This window comes from Nannobrachium achirus (assembly GCF_963921795.1).
Source record: "Nannobrachium achirus genome assembly, chromosome: 2".
NCBI classification, from domain to species: Eukaryota; Metazoa; Chordata; class Actinopteri; order Myctophiformes; family Myctophidae; genus Nannobrachium; species Nannobrachium achirus.
Genome location: NC_137811.1, coordinates 76,863,343 through 76,889,603, shown reverse-complemented (window position 1 = coordinate 76,889,603; position 26,261 = coordinate 76,863,343). Strand labels below are relative to the sequence as shown.

The following is a 26,261-nucleotide window of genomic DNA, read 5'->3' as shown; positions in this document are numbered from 1 at the left end:
TCACCTTCACACGTTTCCCACTGAGATGGTAATAATTAGTCACGTATTGTACAGTCCTGTTGTGAACATGGATGTGTTTGTTTCTCTTTATTTGTTGGGGTGTCTCTGGGTAAATCTCTCCCCTGGTGTCAGTGTTTGGAGCTTCTAGGAAAGTCTCAGAGCCAGATTTACATTCATCAAAGGCTCAGAACATGCTGGTCTCTGGAGCTATACATGCCTCTTCTGGCCTCACATCAAATCCTTCTCACCGTCCCTCTGAGCTTAACTTGATATTTGTTAAAACAAATAGCCTGAAGTGAAATGTGCTCTGGTAAGGTGCATGGAATGAATGTCTGCTTTACTAAGGCTGTAGCTAATTATGCAACCGGCCCATGTGGGAACATGGTGTGGAAGGTTCATGGTTGTCTTTGATTCATTATTGGTTGACTGAATTAATATTACTTTATTGCCTCCTTTTCAACACCCATCGGTATCAGTAATTTGCAGCAGTTTTTAAAGGCAGCGGATTTCCATTCAAAAGAAAAGCTCACACATTGCATGAGCATTAAAACTAATCCAGCAGAATGTGTAATCAACCACTTATCACATCTCCTCCTGTTATGTGTGTGATCCTCACTTAAACACTTGAAGGAGAGACAGCTGCACTTGGTGATGACACACAAGGTGTTTTTTTGTTTTGTTTGTCTCCCTTTTCTCCCCAATTTAGTCGTTATATATTTTTCTGCTTGTCTACTGCAATTCCTGGCAATAGATCAAAGTCAGACATAGTGTTAAGTACAGTATGTGTTATCTTCTGTCCAAATCATTGTTCTCTCTCTCTCTCTCTCTCTCTCTCTCTCTCTCTCTCTCTCTCTCTCTCTCTCTCTCTAGCCGTGTGTCCAGTACTGGCCAGAGCCTGGCTTACAGCAGTATGGACCCATGGAAGTGGAGTTTCTGTCCATGTCAGCGGACGAGGACGTCATCACTCGTCTGTTTCGGGTCAAGAATGTCACCAGGGTGAGTTGTTCAAAATGTTTCAGCTCAGGGTTCAGTCACTCTGTTCCATGCGGTGGCACTTCATACCTCCAAGATTAAACATTCAAGAAAGAACTGTAAGTGATGGAGATGATGTAAACTCTGATGGATTTATTAAACATTCAAGAATGAACTGTAAGTGATGGAGATGATGTAAACTGATGGATTTATAGACACATGGATGTGTGTATCAGCAGCTTACAATAGTAAGACATGTTGATTAATAACACATACGTAATACAGAACAGTAAATATAATAGAATATACCCTTGAGAAACGCTGCAGGTGATATTTGAGTAGCTGGAGAAAACATTCCCAACTGACAGATAAAGTTCTGCCACACTATACCAGGCTAGCACAGTCCCATTCACACCTACCCAGTTGTTACATGATCAACTAATATGGCATGATCAGCTGTATCAAACGCAGCAGAGAGATCTAGCAACAGCAACACAGTACAACTGCCCACATCTGAATTCATCTTAATATCATTTAAAACTTGTAGAAGTGCAGTCTCTGAATCGTGATGAGTTGGAAAACTAGACTGAAACTTTTCAAAGAATGTGGGGACATTCATAAAAAAATAAATACCATTCAGATTTGGGTCTAAATTAGGATTGTTGATTTCAAGGATAGTTTTCTTCAGTAGTTATTTGAACATGAGCTGATTTAAAAACTGGAGGAATAATTTTTGAAGATAAAGACTCGTTATTAAATATTGAATTAAATTATCTTCAGATAAAAAATGCAGAAAACTCTTTAAAAATGTTGTGTGTAAAACATCTAAAGAAGAGGATTTCATGCCATTAATCATTCTCAGTAAATCTTCTGGCACACCTGATAAAATGAATTAAACGTTTGATACACTCCACTTGACTGCTAGAGTACACAGATGGCCTGCTTTGGACTCTAATGCGGGAAACGTTATCGACGAAAATGACAGAAGAGTCTCACATCTCTCAGTAGAAGAGACTATTCTATGGATATGAGAGGGCCCAATGGACCCATATGGTTCCATTTTTACTTCTCAGAGTCAAACTGACACTCAGGATGTTGCAGTGCAATCATGACTGTAGCTAAATACTTGAACCCTTCAGAGGAATAACTCTACAAGTCAATTAATGATGTTGACAAATGTACTGTGTACCATTTTCATGTGAAAGCTGCAGGTCAGTGTTGTTGTGCACTTTAGATGGTTGGAGGCACCTCTGGGCTGTGTGCTCTCAGGTGATGAGTAACAAATGCACGCTTCAAGAGCTTCTGACTTCTGACTGAACAGCCAGCATTTGGGTCGTTCAGCAAGTTCCAATAGGAGCTCCTTCTTTGTCTGCAGGCTTCACTTGCTATCATGCTACAACACACAGCGTGCCTCAGTGCCTCTGAGTCCTTCTAGAGCTCTTTCTTATGCACACGCCACTACTCACTCCAGTGGTGCGTCCCGCCAGTGCCAGGGAAGTTGTCAAATAAATACACTGCAACACTGTAGCCTGAAGATGTGCGCAGAGCAGGCCGGCAGAACATTAAACAATTTATTCATAGCTCCCTATTATACATGCTGCAAAGGACATATTTGAATTCACCAGGCCAGGAAATGGAACCAGCACCGCTGGGATTTCCATAAAGCCACCTATAAGGGTGATGATGAACACCGTAGCCACTCCCCGTACCGTGGGAAAACACAGTAGAGAAGCTCATTGACATGCATGCATTAAAGGTCAGTTTCACCCCCTTTTTTCAATTTGCTCCTGTCATTTCCTCCGATGGGCGTCTTCCCTGCCTTTCATTCGTCCGTTGGCATACTAAAGAGGAGGCTTTGATTGGAATGCATGCCATATTTCTCAGCGCAGGCGTTATTCTCCAGAGGCTCTGCTGTTTTTGTTCATAAAACCATAACGGACATTTAAATGAAGTTTCTGGCGTCAGGAGAATTAGGGAGCGGAGGTGTCATCAGGTGGACGGTAAAATACAATTTGCATGATGAACGACAAGGGCTGCATGATATTAGGAAAATATGCTTTATTCAAATGTTGAATATTCCGATGACGGTAGGACTCGCGGTATGTAAATAATTACTGAAGCATACAGTTTTCATCTCTTACTTCCTTAGGGTGGCTGCTAACATAGAACCCATACAATACATATCCTACTGTATGTTAACATAGAACCCATACAATACATATCCTACTGTATGTTAACATAGAACCCATACAATACATATGATATCCTACTGTATGTTAAACCCTCTAGGACCCACTGTAGTAATATTACAGCGTTTGTATTTTATAAAAAAAAAAGGTTTAAATCATTTTATTTTTAGCTCCCCCTACCACCTAAACATCACCATTGGATTCTGTTTAGTATTGCAATGCCATTGGCCACAATATTTGCATATAAATACCCCCCACAGAGGCTGACATTCCAGAGTTTTGACGAACAACATCTCACTTTTTCACTGAAGCTATTCCTCTCAAAAACATAAGTAAAATTTTGATGATCATTAGAATGTCCATAACATGTACATATTTTATTATTGTGAGAAATTTCCCCCATATGTAAATTAGAGCATGATTTATGGCTATAAAACCTTACAAAAAGATTTTTTGAAAAAAATATAATATATTTCAAGTATTTCTATTTTTGGGTCTTAGAGGGCTAATAGACCACTTTGGCAGAGGTTTGAGTTGTGTAGTTTTCAGTGATTACTCTGGAGGGCGCACACGCACACACACACACACACACACACACACACACACATTACACACTCATTGATCAGGTGTATGTGTTGCTAACCCTCTCTCAGCTCCAGGAGGGCCCCCTAGTGGTGTGCCAGTTCCAGTTCCTGCGCTGGTCAGCGTACCGTGACGTTCCCGACTCCAAGAAGGCCTTCCTCAACCTGCTGGCTCAAGTGCACAAGTGGCAGAGGGAGAGTGGAGAGGGACGCACCGTGGTGCACTGCCTGTGAGTCACCTGACGTCTGGAAGTGATGTTACACCAGAAGGTGTGCCATGCATTACCGTGGTTATTGGCACGGTAAAGCGATGTTACACCAGAAGGTGTGCCATGCATTACCGTGGTTATTGGCACGGTAAAGCGATGTTACACCAGAAGGTGTGCCATGTATTACCGTGGTTATTGGCACGGTAAAGCGATGTTACACCAGAAGGTGTGCCATGCATTACCGTGGTTATTGGCACGGTAAAGCGATGTTACACCAGAAGGTGTGCCATGCATTACCGTGGTTATTGGCACGGTAAAGCACGGCCCTCCAGTTTAATATTCAGGGTTCCCACGGTCATGAAATTCCTGGAAATATTTTGAAATTAGAACAATATTTTTCCAGTACTGGAAAAGTTTTGGAATTGATCAACGGTCCTGGAAGGTCCTGGAAAAAAATAGCTATGCATTGTCTTTGGCTATTGATTTTGTTAATACCTCTGCAATGACAAATTCAACATTGGCCAAATTGTCAAATATTAGAGGCAGAAATTGTGAAAATAGCAGATCTACATGCTCACAACGCCTCGCAAAAGCGAGGCGTTGTGAACATGGAGATCGGTTATTTTCACAATAAAACCATGAGATACAAAATTCCTCAACTCTAAGTGCTCGTCAGGGTGCCGGGGTCCACAGTTCAAATATGATTATTTCGGGGGTCACGGCCTGAAAAGGTTGAGAACCACTGGCATACACTGCCTGTCTTTGGGCATTGTGCATAGGAGTAAGCGACTCGTTATGGAGCTGAATTATTGTTATATAGTCCTGGAAATCTGGTAAAATATTCTGGAAAGGTTTTGGAAAAGTTTTGGAAATTAATTGGTAAAGATGTGTGGGAACCCTGAATATTGCAATTATACAATAGTTACCCTTTAAAAAAAACATGTGGGGCGCCCGCTGGCCTAGCGGTCCAGTTGCTTACCACATAGGCTCTGATGCCTGACACCGTGTTGCGGGTTCGGGTCCCGATCCCAACGGCCTTTGCTGTTGCGTGTCATTCCCCATCTAAAAAGCATGAATAGTGGAAATAGCCGATCTACAAGCTCAAAGCGTGTCACATCACTGCACGTTTTGAGCTTATAGATCTGCTATTTCCACTATTTCTGAAAATGTATGAAATTATCTCAATATTTTTTTAACATGGAAATGATTATGACGATTTTGCAAATAAAATATATTGCGATTAGAATTGGGTAATTATGTAATAATTGTGACAGGCTACTGTAGGCAAAACCCATAATATTCCAGAATATAAGAGGGTCAGTTTTGTTCTTATAAATGTACAGATCATCCATGCTGACCAGCATGATTAACTGACCGTCCAGTAATGGACTGCTCTTTATTAGAGTCTCTCAATAACCCCTCAACTCGTCTCAAATAAATCTCTCGGTCTTTGTCAGCTACGGGTCCCAACTCCGTCTGAGAACTCACACTAGTTATTACCGTAATTGTCCTGCTGTATTTCTCATGTTGTCATAAGCCCCCCCCCCCCCCCCCCCCCGATATGAATGGTTACTGCAGCTCATTGGTCAGCCAGCACAAGCCCCCCACCCCCCACCTATCATCAGGGGCGTCACAAGGGGTAGGAAAGTGGGACTGAGTTACCAGGGCCCAAGGTGGTGGAGGGGCCTTAATTATTTTATACTTTAGCTATTGAAAAATAGCAGATATACAAGCTCACAGCTGCAAGCTTGTAGATCTGCTATTTTTGAAAAGTTGTGAAAATGTGTGCAAATCTTTGAATTGAATATTTGTTAAGCGAACATTTGTAACTCAAATTTTGCTTCTGGGGGGGGGGGGTCCCTGGAACTCAATATTTTGAGATGGGGGGTCTGTGGCCAAATACATACCATTTTGGGGGTCCTTCACATGAAAAGGTTTGAGCTCCACTGACATAGAAACATAGGTTTTTCAAAAAACCTCAGAAGGATTTGAAATATTCAAAGATTTTCATGATTTTTTCAAAAATAGCAGATCTACAAGAGTGCCGCGCTGCGAGCTTGCATATCTGCTATTTTTCAATAGTTAAAGCACAGGGGCCCCGCAGTGAATCCTTGTACCCAGGGCCCAGAATTTGGTGTGACGCCCCTGCCTATCATCATCCAAACCCTCATCACTCACTCGCTGTCACACCGCGCTGGCCGCCACCACGGGGACAGAGATTATGGAGATGAAATCAATGATGTCTTCATACAGAAGGCCTGGGTTCTGAGGACGATTGATGCTCTTCATATTGAGCTGCTGCTCTGGGCTGCTGGGTGTTGCCCTGCCCCGCCCTCCTCTGGTTCACCCTCTGCAGGGAGGAAGTGTGGCCGTGGTTTATCGATCATCGTGGCCTTCATTTATGATAAGCTGGACAATACTGTACCTCTGGCAGGATGTGGCTTAATGTGGCCGTTTGTCACTTGAACATTTCTCTATGAAGACACAGTGTGCCCACAGGAGCCAGTGTCCTATCAGTGCTGATTTCATTCCTAGAACAAGCCCAGGGTGATCTTTGTCTATTAATGTGTTTTATTTGGAAAATATTGATTACATGAACTTGATTACATAAATCCATATCATGTATACGTTGCATTCAGTACATTTTAATGTCAGATGTAGTCAATAGGAAACTAATAATCTATCTATAAATGCGACAAATCTCTGTGTGTATGTAATCCGCGTATCTCGAGAACCGTTCGTCCCACCGGCTTCAGATTCGGCACGCGCGTTCCCCGCCGCGGCGCGGAGTGCAGTGCCGGGCCTCGGCCCGACTCGGCATGCGGTTTTCCCGAAGCGGCGCGAAACGTTCGGAATCTCCTTACGCGGAGCTGATTGTTGACATCAGGCTGTTCCTGAGGAAATCGGCACAATCGCTGACTCATTGTGACATCACTTCATAAAAGGCTCTGACATCACGTACGCCGCATGAGTCAACAAAAAATCTCTGTGAATGTGTATGTATGTATGTGAATCTCGAGAACCGTTCTTCCCACCGGCACGCGCGTTCTCCAGATATGGGCATAAAATGAATCCCCGAATGGGGAGCTGATGTCTGACATCAGAGTTTTCCGCAACCGGTACTGTGTGTGCAGAGATCTCCATATATGGGCATAAGGGGACAAAGGCAAACAGATGGTCAAAACGGGTCCTATGACAACAGGTATATTGGGGTTTGCATTAAAGGGTGGGGACAAAGGCTAACAGATGGTCAAAACGGGTCCTATGACAACAGGTATATTGGGGTTTGCATTAAAGGGTGGGGCATTCATAATCTGCAGTGATCTCCATATATGGACATAAAATGGACGCCGACAGACAGACAGATACAGATATCTCCATATATGGGCATAAATGGACACAGGCAAACAGATGGTCAAAACGGGTCCTATGACAACAGGTATAATGGGGTTTGCATTAAAGGGCGGGGCATTCATTCCCTATTTACATCGTTCCCGAGTTGGCCAGGTCGCCGACTAGATGCTGGGCCGCCCGAAGGGCGGCCCAGCATCTAGTAATACTAATAACTACAAAATTTGCAATTTTGCAAGTGTGGTTGCGCCGACGCGAGTTGTGGGTTGCACCACTGGGACCACGGAATCACTTAGATCTCCATATATGGAGCTGGCCAATTCATCTGACATCCAGACATGGATATAGCTCCATATATGGATATATAAGTCAATGGGGAAAATTAATTAATTCATAAATTAATATAAATTAAATTATAAAACTTTTCTCTACAGAACATGCAAGCAAACGATTCCCGATGAAGTGGGTCGATTTGACATATGGCGCGAGTGTGTGGCGCTGAATCTGTGGGAATAAAAAAATCGGATAAGTACGGTGTGTTAGGGCAAGCACACTAATAAATCTATAAATGTCCCCACATATCTCAGGAAAGAGGGTGGATATAAAACCTGGTGTGTGTTTTGCCAAGGACAAGAGGGATGGTGCTGGCTGGTGTGAAGGTGGTCACATCTATAAATCCACAAATACTATTATCATGGAGATCCTTGGTGTCATCATTATGACATACCGACGCCATAGACTGGCCTCCAAGGACTCTGAGAAAGGGTACTGCTGCACCAAGTCCTCTGACAAGGTGCAATAAGCCCCTTTTCGACTGCAGCTTTAGCACCACACCACACCAGACCACACCACACCACACCACACCACACCACACCACACCACACCAGACCACACCACACCACACCACACCACACTACACTACACCACCACACCGCACCGCACCACATAAAAATATCTACATTTTCCATTAAACAAAAGTACCCTTATCGGTAAGAAACAAATTGAACTTTTTTAACTGTGATTATAATACAATATAAATTTGCATTCCAACTATACTAAATTATAATACACTATAATGGATTATAACTGTGATTATAATACACTATAAAATATTAATGTGTTACTAGGATAATTATAATACACTACCAGTAAGACTCCCTAATCGGGAGATAAGCGACCGTTGGTCGCTTATCTCCACAAATAGGCCAAAAGTTTGTTTTACCAATTATCAAGACATACGGGCAGTTGACAGTTTGCCATGGTTACTCATTGAAGTTGAATCTCCATATATGGAGATAACCTACGCATCACACTAAGTCTGACCTCACCAGCCCATTTTTGGGCATGAGCAACTTATGTCTCCATATATGGAGATATGATGACATCACACAGTCCTCAGCCGATGATGTGGCGTGATGTCATACAATACACAAACGAGCCCTACAGTATAAAGCCAGGAAAGAAGCATTTCTTCGACTCAGACCTTATCGCCAGGGTTGGCTTATAGCAGCTGTCGGTAGGACCATATATGGATTCTGTTAGTGTGGATCTCCTAACAGGGCATCATCTGGGATACAATCCCTTTTATGCCCATATATGGAGATCCCTAACAGAATCCCTTTCATGCCCATATATGGAGATCCCTAACAGAATCCCTTTTATGCCCATATATGGAGATCCCTAACAGCATCCCTTTTATGCCCATATATGGAGATCACTAACAGCTAACAGAATCCCTTTTATGCCAATATATGGAGATCCCTAACAGAATCCCTTTTATGCCCATATATGGAGATCCCTAACAGAATCCCTTTTATGCCCATATATGGAGATCCCTAACAGAATCCCTTTTATGCCCATATATGGAGATCCCTAACAGAATCCCTTTTATGCCCATATATGGAGATCCCTAACAGAATCCCTTTTATGCCCATATATTATGGAGAAATCCCTGCTCTGAGTATCTGACATCAGTGTGATGTCACCTGTTTATGCCCATATATGGAGATCCCTGCTCTGCGTATCTGGTTGCTATGGTAAACAGTTGGTTGCTAGGGTAAAAAAACATGGTTGCTATGGTAAACAGTTGGTTGCTAGGGTAAACAGTTGGTTGCTAGGGTAAAACCATGGTTGCTAAGGTGGTTGCTAAGGTGGTTGCTAACATACTCTAACAGACCAGCAACAACAGACTGTTGCCACAGCAACGTACACAAAGGTTTGTGTACACATGTGGTGTGATGTCATACTGATGCGGAGATATGAGCAGGGCAAAGGTGTGACGTGTGACGTGTGACGGACGGACGGACGGACGGACGGACGGACGGCCGGTGGAGGTTTTCATAGTAAACTGCTCCCTGACGATCGCAATAATAGATTATAATAGTGGTTATAACACATTATAATCTATTATCATGTATTACAACTATATCCTGGTGGTCTAAATGAAAAGTCAGTGAGTGAACAGTCATTATAAAGTGTTTGGCCCTGTTTGGCCTAGCTCAGACCTACTCTAGATTGGATAATATTTAGTACAACGTTTAGTACCACTTTCACACCACTCTACCCAGGTCCTTGTAGTGGAAAACCTGGCACAAGTGGGCGGTGTGGTGTGGAGTGGTGTGGTGTTGGGCCAGTGGAAAAGGGGCTTTAGAGAGGTGCACATGGGCTCTGACGTCACCTCAGTCCAAGTGTACAATAAATCATCAGACTGAATTATTTATTTCTCCGTCAGCCACCAGCAACCACACAAACATAACTTATTAATCAGCATTATGAGAAGCTGAAATTAAATGCAAACATATTTTTTATTTATTTTTTGCTGCAGTAGGCTGCTTTTCTGAACTCTGTGTAAAAGGAAACCACATGGACACCGCTCCTCCAGTCCACTTGTGAACGCAGTGGACACAACAGGCAAACATCATTAAATCACAGGGGAACACGTGTCGTTGGTGTCTTGTTCTTGGTTGGGGATGAAAGAGGGTTTTAGGACTGCTTCCTCCAAACAGTTTGACTGTATGAACCTACAGTATGTGTACCAGGTGAAGACCAACACAGAACATTGAGCCTGCGGATGTTCTTTTATATACGGAAGGCAGGAATCAGGATGTGGTGTTGCTGTCTTCCCTGGTTAATTCATTCGCAGTCTGTCACCTCATGTTCATTCTCATTGGATACAAGCTAATTCTCATACGCCCTCTTACCCACAATGCATCTCAAGCTGTCTATTTAACACTTTCAGTGCCAGGGCGTCATATGACGTCCGACACGACCTTGGCAATGATGCCAGAAAATAATATTGGCGTCATATGACGCCAGATGCTTTTTTTTCATATTACAGTAGTACAGTGTTGGATCTATGCGGTAACCAAGATACAGCCCTTTTGGACGATGGGACGGTCGTCATGCATGACAATTCAGTGGCGTCAGTTCAGAACAAGCTAAGGTATGGCAACATGACTGGTGTCTGGTGAAGACACCAGTCATGTTGCCATACCTTAGCAACAGGCACGATGAAAAGTACATTTTTATTATTTCCCCCTGTCAAGGTATGGCAGCTGCATACCCCTGCCATACCCAATTGACGCCCCTGCATGACATCACACGCTTATGTGACCAAATTCAAGCATGCTGATTGGCCGGTTCCCCCCAGAAACAAGGGTCTCAAAGACGAGTGTAGTGACTTTTACCGTCCGGACACAGCAATCAGAGGGAGAGAGAGATATATTGAGAGAATGAGCTAGAATTAGTTATAAAATCATTAGATGTAGTATTATTTAGAGAGATAGAGATAGAGAGAGAGATCGGAAGGTAGAGGTTTTACCTCCGCTGATCAGAGAGCAAGTCATGGCCGCACATGGAGACCAAGCAGGCAGCCGAACCATGCCCCGTGGCCGTGGACACCACCAAGCCCGCAGCCTGCTGCTGCCCAGCGCCGCCACCGACCATAATCAAAACCCGAAGCACCAGTTGGACTTTCGTTTGTTGCTGCACGGCTGCGTTTGGGACTTGACTGAGGCGACGCGTGAGGATGAACGGTGATGCCGTTGAACGCTGATGCCGGCGATTTGAAGAGAATTCTGTGTTTTTGCTGCTGTGTCGGGGGAGCCAAGGAACGTCGCCAGCCATCCACAGTGGACAAAGGAGCTACGGCGGTGATCCGGACCGGAGGCAGGCTGTTTGGAGCAGTGTATCATCTTACGGCGCCCACCGGCTGCACCGATAGGTATGGCCCCGGAGAGCGGAGTTGCAGCGGGCGCTAATACACCCAAATGAGGCCGTGCGTGGACTTAGCCAAGGAGGACGACCCGGTCGCTCGGTGTGCTGCGATCAGCGAACCGGGTAAGCATTATAAAGCTATGCTTTTTACGTTTCAATATGTTCTATACGTCTGTCTGTCTTTCAATGTTATATGAGATCAGTGCTGTGTTCTGGGGACTCACCGGGGACTACCCTCCACACCTCGCCCGACTTGCCTCTATACCTCCGTGATGGAGGAACAATAAAATATGAACGGCGTCTGCCCTCGTGAACCTTTCAAAGTAGCGTATTTGATAGGGATTATGTACTATAGCGTCTGCCCTGGCCAAACGAATAGTAGCTGATCGTATGCCCTCAAAAAAAGTCTAGAACACACCACTGTATGATATGCATAAAGTGTGTTCCTGTGGAAATGAGCCATGAATCTGTAGGTCTACTCTAATGCAAGCTTGTAATACATTCTTCAATCAATCAATAACCGATGTCAATAAGCCTGACCTGCTATTGTTTTTTTTCCACGTAGGGTGCATTTGGTAATATACAATTCAATTCAAAGGAGCGTTATTGGCATGAGAAAACATACATTTACATTGCCAAAGCAAGTATCACACATACAATAAAACTAGACCAGGTCAACCTGGTTGTGCCAGACCCCCTGTCTGTCATCATCATTTATGACATCATGCCTTTTGTAGGCATGTCATCATCATGTCATCATCATATATACCCTTTATATAGAAAACCAGGACAGACAGACCGACATTTGCTTATGTAGGCCTACCCATTTCATGGGTCTGGCAAAAAACAGTTGAACATGCTATGTCGCATTGTCATTGCCAGACCCATGAAATGGGTAGGCCTACATAAGCAAATGTCGGTCTGTCCGGTTTTTCTCCATAGATGGTCATGATGATGACATGATGATGACATGAGGGAGGGATAGACCGACAGACAAAGCCTTCATGTCATCACAATGTCACAAATGATGATGACATGAGGGAGGGACAGACAGCCTATAAAGGGACAGACAGCCTATAAATGTACCATTAAATTTATAGGCCCAGAGGGTTGGCAGAACCGGGGTCTGGCACAACCAGGTTGACCTGGTCTAGTTTTATATATATACAGGGTACAAATAGCAGCATTATTTTCCTCATAGTACATAAAGGTATCAGCTCTGTTTCATACTGTATGTGCAGTAGGTCTAGATGTCAATCCATGGTTTGTAGTAGGTGTATGAAGTTCCTCCAACTTCTTCCAGTAAGAATACATTTCTTTATAGTTTAGTTTTTTATTGTGTGTGTATACCTAGATAGATAGTTTAGTAATACAATCAGTGTGTGTGTGTGTGTGTGTGTGTGTGTGTGTGTGTGTGTGTGTGTGTGTGTGTGTGTGTGTGTGTGTGTGTGTGTGTGTGTGTGTGTGTGTGTGTGTGTGTGTGTGTGTGAGACATAATAATCTATCAAATCGATCTCAAATCTGTATCAAATTTGTATCAAAGCAGAGCCTATAGAATTCAGTGGCCACGTATATATACATATATACATTTGAAATTATTTAGACTAGTGAAAACAGCCGATCTACAAGCACACAACGCCTCGCTTGTAGATCTGCTGTTTTCACTACTTTTGTGCGACAGCCTTTGCTAAAGAACATACAAATTATACAGAAGCACGTTCATTTAGTATTTTGTATTTATTTCTATCATATACAGGGCCCGTGGAGTCTGACTGGATGGAGGAAGGATGGGAGCCCGATCTGCAACCAGACCAATGACAACGCAGAGGACAGTATGATGGCGGAGATAGCGAGAGCGGAGGAGTCAGGCATAGGTCATACACACTGTAGGTTCGCTGCCTGGACCAATGTCACTCTAGGGGAGCTGAAGAACTTTCTGGGACTTCTCTTCCTCACAGCTATCGTTCACAAGCCGGAGATTGCCATGCAGTGGTCAAAAAAACATTGCCATGCCGTACTTTCCCAGAACAATGGCAAGGAACAGGTACCAGGCCATTTTGAGGCACCTGAGGTACACACACACACACACACACACACACACACACACACACACACACACACACACACACACACACACACACGGTGAACAGTACCATCTTTGACCTTTATTTGTGGTGCCTTTGACTCCTGAATGTTGGCTTGTTGAATGCCTTTTTTTGAGAATACAGTACAGTACAGTACTGACTTTTATATTATTTTATTTATTCTTTACTTGCTGCACATTTATTTTATTTTACTTTTATCCAGTTATATTTTATTTTTGTGAAGTCATATTTGTGATTTCTTTTTTTTTGGAAATATTTGTAAATATTGTTGAACATAAATATGTTCATGCTGGATGTGTGAGGTACTCACCAGGGTTAGGGTTCGATGTTGCCATAAAATAAAAGGTTGACATCGCTTTTCTGACTTTTTGTCTTCCTGACCTTCTAGACCAGGTAAAAACACAGTGAATTCACAGTGCATAGTTCTATCAAAATGTAAGGCAATTTCTACCTTCTGAGTCATTTCATACTTTTTCACTTTGCCCCCTTGAAACTAGACGATGGTACAATATTTTTTTAACTTTTTTTGCACATAATGAAAGTAGGCATGTCATTCTTTCTGTCAAGGGTACTTGTGTTCCGTTACCATTTACCAATTTGTTGCTATGGCTTCCTAAAGTTTTTTTTCTTTGAACTCAAATATCTCAGAATCTAGATTTCTGAGGTTATTGACTGGTTTGCGCAGTGCGCACTCTCGAGCACCTATCTCCAAAACCGCTCACCGAAATCACTCCAAAATTTTTTTGGTAAAAAAAAAAATCCTCTTTTACCAAACCTCCCATTTTTGTTCCGATGTGAATATCGGATCATTTCCAATTTATTCCCTGGAATTGGGGCAGAAATGAATGGGACCTAATGGTGGCACTGGTAAGGGACGGGGGGCAGGGGGGGCTGGCACTCAAAGTGTTAAGCAGTTCCCTGATCTATGTTCATTCTTGGTGTTTAGCCGTTACTCCACCTCCTCCACCTCCCCGGCCTCCTCCCTGTAAAATGTAGTTACTTATGTTAATATGTATTGTTTACAGATCGTTCTGTGTTCTATGGATTATGATGTCTTAAATCATGCAACTGAAGTTTCAATGTTATGTGCATCAGATTATGTCTCATGTTCGAGCAGATAATCTGTTTCATCACAGCAGAGCTACACCGCCAAACTAAATATCATTGCAATAAACGGTATGGTTAATCTAAAATGGTGTAGTTAATCCTGAGCAGAAGTATATCAAATAAATGAATGAACCTAAGATCAGGACCTGAGTCTGTTAGTGTGGAGGTCGTTTCTTCATCATGATGAAGAGACAACATTCTTTCATGTATGTGGCTGTAATGAGTCTCTCCTGTTGAAGACGCATCATGTTGATGTGACAGCAGACGAGTCTCTCCTGTTGAAGACGCATCATGTTGATGTGACAGCAGACGAGAACCGCAGGACTTGGAATTCACAGAATGGGAAGAAGAGACACACATTAATATTTTCCTCATGATGTATTATTTCACAAGCCTGCAACCGATCCACTATTAATTAATATGTTAATGTTTGTGACCCACATCCCCCCGCCCGCGGATATCCACGGCATCCGTGGCTCTAACAGCCATCCGTGCATCTCTGACTGTTATTGCATTGCACCAGTCATAGTAACTGTAATGAGAATATCACCATGAATAGAGGAATGTGTCAGTTCTAGGACCATAAAGAAGATTGCTCGTGTGTCACCAGTGATGTCATTACGTGCGCATCCCGCATTAAGAACTCATTCAAGTCGCCCAGGGACTCATTCATGTCATGGTCCTGGGGTCCCGGGGATGCGCCTCCATTGGAGTCCATGTTAAAATAATTTACTTCTTCTACTTAAGTTGCTGTATTAGTTTAGATAGTTTAATTCGTTTTTTAATGTATTGTGTAAGATAAACACTGTAAAGATGTATTATCAGTTAAACCTGGAACAGCTAAAATCTATTTTCACTAGTGGTTCTCAAAGTGGGGTCCTGGGTCCTTGAGAGAGTTCCAGGGGGTCCCCAGATAAATGATAGTTAGGAACCAAATAGAACTGTATGGGTCTGTAACTCGGTGAACAAATGGAACCAAATGGACCTGTTCCATTTGTACTCTAGTATTTTAACATTTAATATAAATTGGGGTCCCACTGATATAAATATAATTAAATGGGTGTCTGTAGCCTAGTGTATTTAGAAATCCTAGTTCTAAGTTCAAACATTAGCCAAATTGTAAAATAAATATAAGAAATAGGCAAACATTTTGAAAATAGCCGATCTACAAGCTCACAGCGCTTGAAAACATTGTATTGAGGACTCGTAAAACTTTTCTGGGATCCATTTGAATGACCACCTGTGGGTCCCGGGACCCATTACATTGAAAACTTAGTAACATCACTGGTGTCACTGACAGTCTATGACGTTGTGCTTTTGGCCAGGAACGGTGGTGGCCGCAGTGGGACCTTCTGTGCCTGCACCATTCTGCTGGAGATGATCCACTACCAGAACATGGTGGACATCTTCTATGCTGTCAAGACGCTACGCAACTCCAAACCCAACATGGTGGAGTCTCTGGTAAGACGGGGCTTTTTTGTGTACAAAAAAAGAAAAGTATTACAGAACTCAGAGGATATGTTTCATAATACTGATGAACCATGTGGGTAAAGTTATTTTTGAAATCGCCCAAATGGTGGCACCATTAATTCTAAACCTTTTTGGCCATAAATCATTGACAATGGGGGTGGGGGGTGGTTTGATTAAATTGTCCGTGGCCCTGCAGAGATTTGGCCGTGGTGAGTGAATGCTTGCCTGTCTGATCGTCATACAACCTGTTAACTATCTTTAATACAGGTGTCGGAAACTGTCAGCTGTAGAACCTTTTTGTACCAGGACCCTGATGCACACTTGAATGCAGGGGCGTCAATTGGGTATGGCAGGGGTATGCAGCTGCCATACCCTGGGTCCAGTGGGGGAAATAAAAGTTACTTGGTTATTATGTTGTTAAATTACAGTAAAAATAGCTACAAATGCAAAATTTTACCAAAATGGTCACTTTTACAAGGTATTATAATTATATTCTCCACACTTGTATTCTCCCCATCTTGATAAAATGGTATATTCCCAGGTTCCGCAGGTCAGCTGCACACACAGGTGCAATTCATTATTGTTAATTGTGGCACGTTTACTAACATGCCAAGTTTAGCTGCACTTGAACAACCGTTCCAGGCTGCCATATCCAGCCCAAGAAACCGTAGAAACGGGGGGAAAAAATAGAATGTACTTCTTAAAATAAATGTATCATGACTGTTGATAAGGTATGGCAACATGACTGGTGCTTTGCACACGTGCAATACACCAGTCATGTTGCCATACCAATGGAAGCAGTAACATTATAGCAGTACAGCTCTCAACATCTCATCTATGTCGCTTGGAAACTTCATATGTCCAAAACTGTTACTTTTCTGGATTCAAATTCAAAAGTAGCAGATCTAAAAGCTCAAAATGTGTTGTTTTGAGCCGCGTTTCGAGCTTGAGGATCTGTAGCTCTGTTGTATGATCAGGTAGGACATACATTTTCAAACAATATGGAGATAAGCGGTTTCTACGCAACAATCTAACAGTGTGTGTTGTCTTGAACCTCCAAATCACAGCTTCACAACTCTATTTTTCCCGTCCTGCAATCTTGTTTTATTTATAATCTTTTATTGTTTGTCCTCCTCAGGACCAGTACCGGTTCTGCTACGACCTGATCCTGGAGTACTTGGACTGCTTTGAAGGGAGATAGCAACATGTTTACATCCTCTACTGCTGTGCACTGGGTCTGGATAGCAACATGTTTACATCCTCTACTGCTGTGCACTGGGTCTGGATAGCAACATGTTTACATCCTCTACTGCTGTGCACTGGGTCTGGATAGCAACATGTTTACATCCTCTACTGCTGTGCACTGGGTCTGGATAGCAACATGTTTACATCCTCTACTGCTGTGCACTGGGTCTGGATAGCAACATGTTTACATCCTCTACTGCTGTGCACTGGGTCTGGATAGCAACATGTTTACATCCTCTACTGCTGTGCACAGGGTCTGGAAGGCAACATGTTTACATCCTCTACTGCTGTGCACAGGGTCTGGAAGGCAACATGTTTACATCCTCTACTGCTGTGCACTGGGTCTGGATAGCAACATGTTTACATCCTCTACTGCTGTGCACTGGGTCTGGATAGCAACATGTTTACATCCTCTACTGCTGTGCACTGGGTCTGGAAGGCAACACGGGTGCGGTGGGACGAGAAAGAACCAGGAAAAAAAAGAAACCCGAGCTGTGAAGATAGTGACTTTTAACCTTTAATGTACAGCCGTGATTTCCTCCTTCTTGTCGGTGATGTTTGATATTTTTTTTCCCCTTTCTTTTCTCTCGGGACCTCCTTCCTTCTGCCTTTTCTTCTGGACTAATCTGTCGCACGCCTAGCGTTTCCGTGCACAGCGGAGTATCGCTATGGGCTCTGGTGGGATCTGTTCCTTGTTCCGTGTTTTTTCTGGGGTTGCCGTTTCATTTCAAATGGATGGTTGTAGATCCAGAGGCTACCCCGGCATTTCCACTACAAAAGGTTTTTAAACAATTGATTGAAAAGAAGAAAAAAAACATCATTATTATTAAACTAAGGAAGTCTTGGATGATTCTCTCCTGGAACTGTTACCTCCGTGACCCCATTCCAGAGAAGCATAGAAGATGGATGGATAACTCTAACACACACACACACACACACACACACACACACACACACACACACACACACACACACACACACACACACACACACACACACACACACACACACACCGAGAGAATCTCCACCATAAACTGCCTTATTCTGAGTGACTCTCTGACTCTGTACAGACTCATGGTAACAGTGGCTCCACTGCGTACAGATTCATGCATGGTTTGTGCATCAGCGGCTTACGCCAAAAATAATGGATCTACAACCTCACAGTGCATTGCAGCAGCGTGACGGGCAGTGAGCTTGTAGATCAGATATTTTTGGTGCTCAACACTGGAGCACGACGGGGTATAAATAAGACTTAAAACACACACACACACACACACACACACACACACACACACACACACACACACACACAGCTAAGATGTGTAGTTGGGATAGACTGGCTCTCATCATATGCAGTATTGATGAAGAAAAATGTACAGTAGTTCAATGTGATTTGTTTTTATTTTAATCTATAATTTTTTATTCAAGGGTAACGGCGTGATAAAACTCCCAGGGGGCCACAGCGAAGCGGACCCCCGCTGGGAGACGCCTGTCTCCTTATCTGTTACCATGCCAACCTTCTGACTGACTTGACACACCTTGTTCTGCAGTACTGACACACATTGTTCTGCAGTACTGACACATGTTGTTCTGCAGTACTGACACATGTTGTTGTTCTGCAGTACTGACACATGTTGTTCTGCAGTACTGACACATGTTGTTGTTCTGCAGTACTGACACATGTTGTTCTGCAGTACTGACACATGTTGTTGTTCTGCAGTACTGACACATGTTGTTCTACAGTACTGACTAGGTCATTCACGAATAGTGATTTTTAGTATTCGAATTATTCGACCTCAAAGTATTCGAATAGTCGAATATTCGACAGGACTGGCCAAACTGTCAAATATTAAGTAAGCAAGAGGCGAACATTGTGAAAATAGCCGATCTACATGCCAGTTCAAATATGTTTATTTTTTTTGGGGGTCACGGCCTAAAAAGGTTTGAGGACCCCTGGTATAGAGCATTAACAAATTCATCCACCAGGGGCAATGAGAACTCATTCTTATGACTTCCTTTCTAGCCAAGCTTTATAAACTATAGATTTTTTAAAGAGAAAACAATAAAAAATAAGCGACTCCGGTGAACAACGTTGAATAGTGACTTTGATATTCGAATATTCGAACATGTGGTGAATGCCCTAGTACTGACACACGTTCTGCAGTACTGACACATGTTGTTCTACAGTACTGACACGTTGTTCTGCAGTACTGACACATGTTGTTCTACAGTACTGACACATGTTGTTCTGCAGTACTGACACGTTGTTCTACAGTACTGACACATGTTGTTCTACAGTACTGACACGTTGTTCTGCAGTACTGACACATGTTGTTCTACAGTACTGACACGTTGTTCTGCAGTACTGACACGTTGTTCTACAGTACTGACACGTTGTTCTGCAGTACTGACACGTTGTTCTGCAGTACTGACACATGTTGTTCTACAGTACTGACACGTTGTTCTGCAGTACTGACACGTTGTTCTGCAGTACTGACACATGTTGTTCTACAGTACTGACACACGTTCTGCAGTACTGACACATGTTGTTCTACAGTACTGACACGTTGTTCTGCAGTACTGACACATGTTGTTCTACAGTACTGACACATGTTGTTCTGCAGTACTGACACGTTGTTCTACAGTACTGACACATGTTGTTCTACAGTACTGACACGTTGTTCTGCAGTACTGACACATGTTGTTCTACAGTACTGACACGTTGTTCTGCAGTACTGACACGTTGTTCTACAGTACTGACACGTTGTTCTGCAGTACTGACACGTTGTTCTGCAGTACTGACACATGTTGTTCTACAGTACTGACACGTTGTTCTGCAGTACTGACACGTTGTTCTGCAGTACTGACACATGTTGTTCTACAGTACTGACACGTTGTTCTACAGTACTGACACGTTGTTCTGCAGTACTGACACATGTTGTTCTACAGTACTGACACGTTGTTCTGCAGTACTGACACGTGTTGTTCTACAGTACTGACACGTTGTTCTACAGTACTGACACGTTGTTCTACAGTACTGACACGTTGTTCTACAGTACTGACACATGTTGTTCTACAGTACTGACACGTTGTTCTACAGTACTGACACATGTTGTTCTACAGTACTGACACGTTGTTCTACAGTACTGACACGTTGTTCTACAGTACTGACACATGTTGTTCTGCAGTACTGACACGTTGTTCTACAGTACTGACACACGTTGTTCTGCAGTACTGACACGTTGTTCTGCAGTACTGACATGTTGTTCTACAGTACTGACACGTTGTTCTACAGTACTGACACATGTTGTTCTGCAGTACTGACACGTTGTTCTGCAGTACTGACACATGTTGTTCTACAGTACTGACACGTTGTTCTACAGTACTGACACGTTGTTCTACAGTACTGACACATGTTGTTCTGCAGTACTGACACGTTGTTCTACAGTACTGACACATGTTGTTCTGCAGTACTGACACGTTGTTCTGCAGTACTGACACATGTTGTTCTGCAGTACTGACACGTTGTTCTGCAGTACTGACACGTTGTTCTGCAGTACTGACACGTTGTTCTACAGTACTGACACGTTGTTCTGCAGTACTGACACGTTGTTCTACAGTACTGACACGTTGTTCTGCAGTACTGACACAGGAACAGGTGTTGTATCGCCGCTGTCGAGGGAAACCTTGTATGTGCCGCTGTCGAGGGAAACCTTGTATGTCCAGAAATGTATTGTTTTGGGGGGCTTTTCTGCCTTCATTGTTGGTACAGTAGACAGGAAACGGGGAGAGAGATGGAGAACGACATGCCGCAAAGGTTGTTGGGATCGGGACTCGAACCCGCTCCACGCTGTCAGGCAACAGAGCCTACGTGGTTTGCACCTGGACCGCTAGGCCAGCGGGCGCCCCCCAAAAACATTCCAATTGATCCAATGTAATTGATATTAGTCAATTCTCTGGATAACACTTACTTGATAACACTCATTGGTTCAATATTTATAACACGCTTTGAACCTGTCGTGGTATGACATGTTGTGAGCATGTGCAATGGGTATTTTTTTGCTGCTTTTGCACAACACTGTCATAAAATGATTCGTCTAAAACAGGGTGAAAAAGGAAACGTAAGAACAGGAGTTACGGAGATGCAAGGTTTCTGCCCGACAGTGACAGTGTGTTGTGCTTGGTGCCGCCTCATCCCACAGTCAGTGTTTCTGCTTTATTTTGCGAGCGGGTGGAAAAGCTCAAAGCAGCCGCTTGAAGTGTGTCAGAGGAAGCAGCGAGCGGCGCCGCGGCGGCCGTGTTCAAAGTGATGTTCTGAACGCGCCGCTCTGCCGCATAACGAGCCTCTAAAGGTGCTTTTCATCTGTTGCTCTCCTCTCTCGTCTAAAGTGCTGCCTCTCCGCGCCGCTCCACTTTGGTTGTAAATTGGGGGGTGGGGGGGGGGGGGGGGGGGGGGGGGTACAGGCGCAGAAAGCCAAGCCGGAGTGATTCATAAGCTTTTCAGTTTACCAACAGAAGCCTGGGGGTTTTGAACTTGTTTTGAATATTTTATGTTCTAATTTAACTAGTGTTGGCGAGACAGGAAAGACTGGCAGGGAGCTTAGAAACAAAACATGTTGAAGGGGGATGAAATGAAACCATAGGGTTTTCTAGCTTTTTTCCCCCAGTTCAGGTTAAAACTACTGAAGGGTAAAAACATGACAGGCCAGACTTCCCGTACACGTTGATGTTCTGTAAACAGCACAGCTGCAGCTAAAAAGATGAATAATGAGTGAGTTAGAATTAGTTGTTGTGTCGAGGAGGAGGTGCAAGTTCAAACGCTCTGGAGACACCCAGATCTATCAGGGCCATTATCAATTTGATTAGCAGCAGCTGTGCCATGTTTTAATCTGCTGATGAACCTTCAGATAATTACTGGTGGCGGAAAAGGATTGTGAAAGATATCATAGAATTAGTGTTAAAACTCATGTTTACTGCATTCACTTTCATTTTAACCATTTAGAACGGGTACACATTATAGTGTATCATTATGTTATGCTTTAACTATTGAAAAATAGCAGATATACAAGCTCACAGCGCGGCACCGAGTGCCGCGCTGCGAGCTTGTAGATCTGCTATTTTTGAAAAATCATGAAAATCTGGATTTTGACCCGATTCTATAAGTCTTTTGAATCCTTCTAAGGTGTTTGGAAAAACCTTTATGTTAGAAAAGGTCCTTTTCACTTAACTGGAGCTCAGTTAGTCTGTTCTTGAGGAGACTACCATGTCAGTGGTTCTCAACCTTTTCATGTGAAGGACCCCCAAAGTGATATGTATTTGGCCACGACTCCATCTCAAAACATTTAGTTCAGGGACCACCCAGAAGCAAATGTTTGCACACATTTTCACGACTTTTTCAAAAATAGCAGATCTACAAGCTCGCAGCGCAGCACCGAGTGCCGCGCTGTGAGCTTGTATATCTGCTATTTTTCACTGGTTAAAGCATTCAATAATTCTAGGCCTAAATGGCTACATGCAACTGGGAACGTTAAATTGTAAGCGTTTTACGGCCCCCTGAACCGTGCATCCCAGAAATATATGATAAAATAAAATCTAATTATAACCCAGCGGTCCTGCTTGTTCTAAGTGACTGACTATAAAAAGAGTATATTCCCCCCCCCCCCCCCCCCCCCCACACACACACATTTGAGCCAAATGTCTGTAGAACTAATAGGAGCCATAAAGCTATCAAGGGCTTAATGAATAGAAGTAAGTCATTATGCACGTCGTCAGCATGTGTGGCACAATGTGATGGCCGGAGCTGTAATGAGCTGTCAGGCTTTTAAGTGAACATAAAGGAAGGCCTTCAGCATACTGATGAGAAGTGATTTGAAACACTGAAAGAAAAATCACTGCCAAGTAAAGCCCGGATCATAGTCGGGCGGTGTAGTCTTTTCGTGTCTTTTGAGTCATGAAACTAAACGTTACATCATTCCTCGCGGTGGAGAGCTTTCACCGCGAGTCCCGACACATCTCTCTGTTTTTACTATCAGACAGACAGGCTCTACACCCCGTTCACTGATTGGTAAATCTAGACTAGTCAGTCACGGTGAATAGGACTCCACCGTGCGTACTATGATGGAAAGCTTTCCACCTCAAATTTGCGGTGGATAGCTCTCCACCGTAGACTCTGATCCGGGCTTAATTGGTCCTACCGCCAGTGTTGGGGAAGTTACTTTGAAAGCATAACTTGTACAGTTACAAGTAACTCACCATGGCAGTAACTTGATCAAGTTAAAGTTATACCCCTGGAGAAATGTAACTTATAAAGTTTCAAGTTACATAAAAAAAGTAACTTCAGTTACTTTTTTAGCATTAAATTGAGAATGTACATTTGGTGTGCATGAAACAAAATATAATATCCTACAAAAAAAGTCACATGCCAGCAGAAATATGCCTCTCAACTCAATCGTCAATCTTATCACATCTCTATGCATATTAACTAAACTGTTACATGACATTTGATCGTAACAGTAAAACTATACTTAACTTTACTGTAAAAATAATTGGGCCTATGCCTCTTTATTTAACAAAGGTTGACATTTATTTTGTAAACATCTGTGTTCCTAAAATAAAATTCAACAAAAGAAGAGAATCTGTTGAGGATACTGTACATTAGTCATGACATTTGATCTTCAATTTGATCACATGCATCTCAATTGTAAAACTGTAACTGTACACCTTTGCTATACAAATTAATTAAACTGTTAAATGACATATGATCGTCAATCTTAACAAAACTTAAATGTAAATTACAACTTCACTTTTAACTTCTTGTAATTTGTAACTTGAGCCAAAAATGACCCAAAAAGTATTTCCGTTATTGACGAGTTACAGAAATATGAATGTAACTCAGTTACCAGCAAGTTACAGCAACATGTAACTTAGTTACATAACTCAGTTGCATGTAACTTTAACTTCCCAACACTGCCTACCGCACCGCACCCATACTGTAGAGGTCTGTACCGCACCGTATCGTACCGCACCGCACCATACTGTAGAGGTCTGTACCGCACCGTATCGTACCGCACCGCACCATACTGTAGAGGTCTGTACCGCACCGTATCGTACCGCACCATACTGTAGAGGTCTGTACCGCACCGTATCGTACCGCACCGCACCATACTGTAGAGGTCTGTACCGCACCGTATCGTACCGCACCGCACCGCACCATACTGTAGAGGTCTGTACCGCACCGTATCGTACCGCACCGCACCATACTGTAGAGGTCTGTACCGCACCGTATCGTACCGCACCGCACCGCACCATACTGTAGAGGTCTGTACCGCACCGTATCGTACCGCACCGTACCGTACCGTACGGTACCGCACCGTATCGCAGTCCCAGCTGTCACACCATGCAAGGACCAGTGATGGAAGTGCTATAATATAATTACTTGGTTTTACTACTAAAAATAGCAATACCACAATGTAGAAAAACATGTGTCACAAGTAAACGTCCTAGTAAAAAGAAGTAAAAAAAAAAAGAAGTAAAAAAAAAGATGGCGTCAATATACATTTTTTTTCCAAAATGTGCCAACCTTTTGAAAGCAGGAGATCTACAAGGTCACAACATGTTGTGAGCTTGCAGATCTGCTAGTTTCATAAAACCGAAGTATAACTTAGGACTTAATTGGTTAATGGGGTTAGGGTTATTGGGTTATGTTTTGTAACTTTTCTCTAAAGTTGTCAAATCATTGTAGCAGAGTAAAAAGTACAATATTATTTACCTCTGAGGTGAGTAAGTGTTCTTTCACCACTGCTAATGAGAAGTGATCCTTTCTATTCCAAACAGTAAAACTGACAGCCAAAGTAATGTTGGTCCCTCGCCGCAGTCCCAGCTGTTAAAGCAGCCTCCCATCAAACACACACGCAGATGTTCAGGGGGCTTTAAGGATGGTAAAGTCTCAGACAGATGTTCAGTGCTAGCCCCCCCCCCCCCCCCCCCCCTCTCCCAGTAGAACCTCCCTTGACAAACAAGGAGAGACACCTTGAAAACTCCGCCCAGTCATGGCAGCTACTGTAGATCAGTGGTAGCCTGGCGGGGCCCGACTTCATACTGCGTTCACTCACTCATTCCTTCCCCAGTATATCGTCTGGCCTTCCGGGTATAGGCAGCGAGTATCCTGATTATTTTCTGATCGGGGCCAATCAGTGAGTGCTGTCCGCACAACAAACGTAGTCTTCCTGACAACAAGTGAAAAGCTTTCCCTGATTGGTCCCTGTGTAGATGGCGACGTAAAATTATGCTGCTGTTTGATGCAGCATTTTCAAAACAACAATGGCTGCCCTCGATGCAACAACTGTAACAGTTAACGCTGAAACAATAAAACAAGCAATAAGCTACGTTATTTCAGAGTTGGAATCAATTACAACAATTAAAAAGGAACACGGGGGATGCGCTAGCAGAGTTCATCGGCCGAAAAGACGTTTTTATTTGCCGTTCTTCCGACTGGCTGAGAGATGTTTTGCTACGCTGATTGGTTGGAGGAGTCTGTCTGTCAAGGCAAATACTCCCGCCCACTTTTCAAGCTGCCAATAGGCCGAAGGCCAGACGTTATACTGTGGAAGGAATGAGTGAGTGAACGCAGTATGACGTCAGGCCCCGCCAGGCTAGGACAGTGGTTCTCAACCTGTTCTTCTGGATCGGGGCCCAACTTGAAAATCTCCTAAAGGCCGTTACAGACGAGGGACCATTGACCTCCTCGCACGTCACATCTAATTGCCCGCCTCTCATTGGAAAATGAATTACCAAGGCGAGTCACTCGCTCCACGTCTG

The 26,261-nt window shown here is 43.3% G+C and overlaps 1 protein-coding gene across 1 annotated transcript in view; it reads left to right on the top strand.

The window, feature by feature from the left end:
- LOC308300608 (receptor-type tyrosine-protein phosphatase U-like) overlaps positions 1–17,516 on the top strand; it is a gene marked incomplete at its 5' end in the record, with an annotated part of 51,543 nt that extends 34,027 nt beyond the window's left edge. Inside the window, 4 exons of the mRNA XM_080744479.1 lie at positions 871–996; positions 3,815–3,972; positions 16,055–16,190; positions 17,338–17,516. Of these exons, the coding sequence (XP_080600605.1) occupies positions 871–996; positions 3,815–3,972; positions 16,055–16,190; positions 17,338–17,400 (483 nt within the window). The 3' untranslated portion in view covers positions 17,401–17,516. The remainder of the gene's footprint in view (positions 1–870; positions 997–3,814; positions 3,973–16,054; positions 16,191–17,337) is intronic.
- Positions 17,517–26,261: the final 8,745 nt, after the last annotated feature.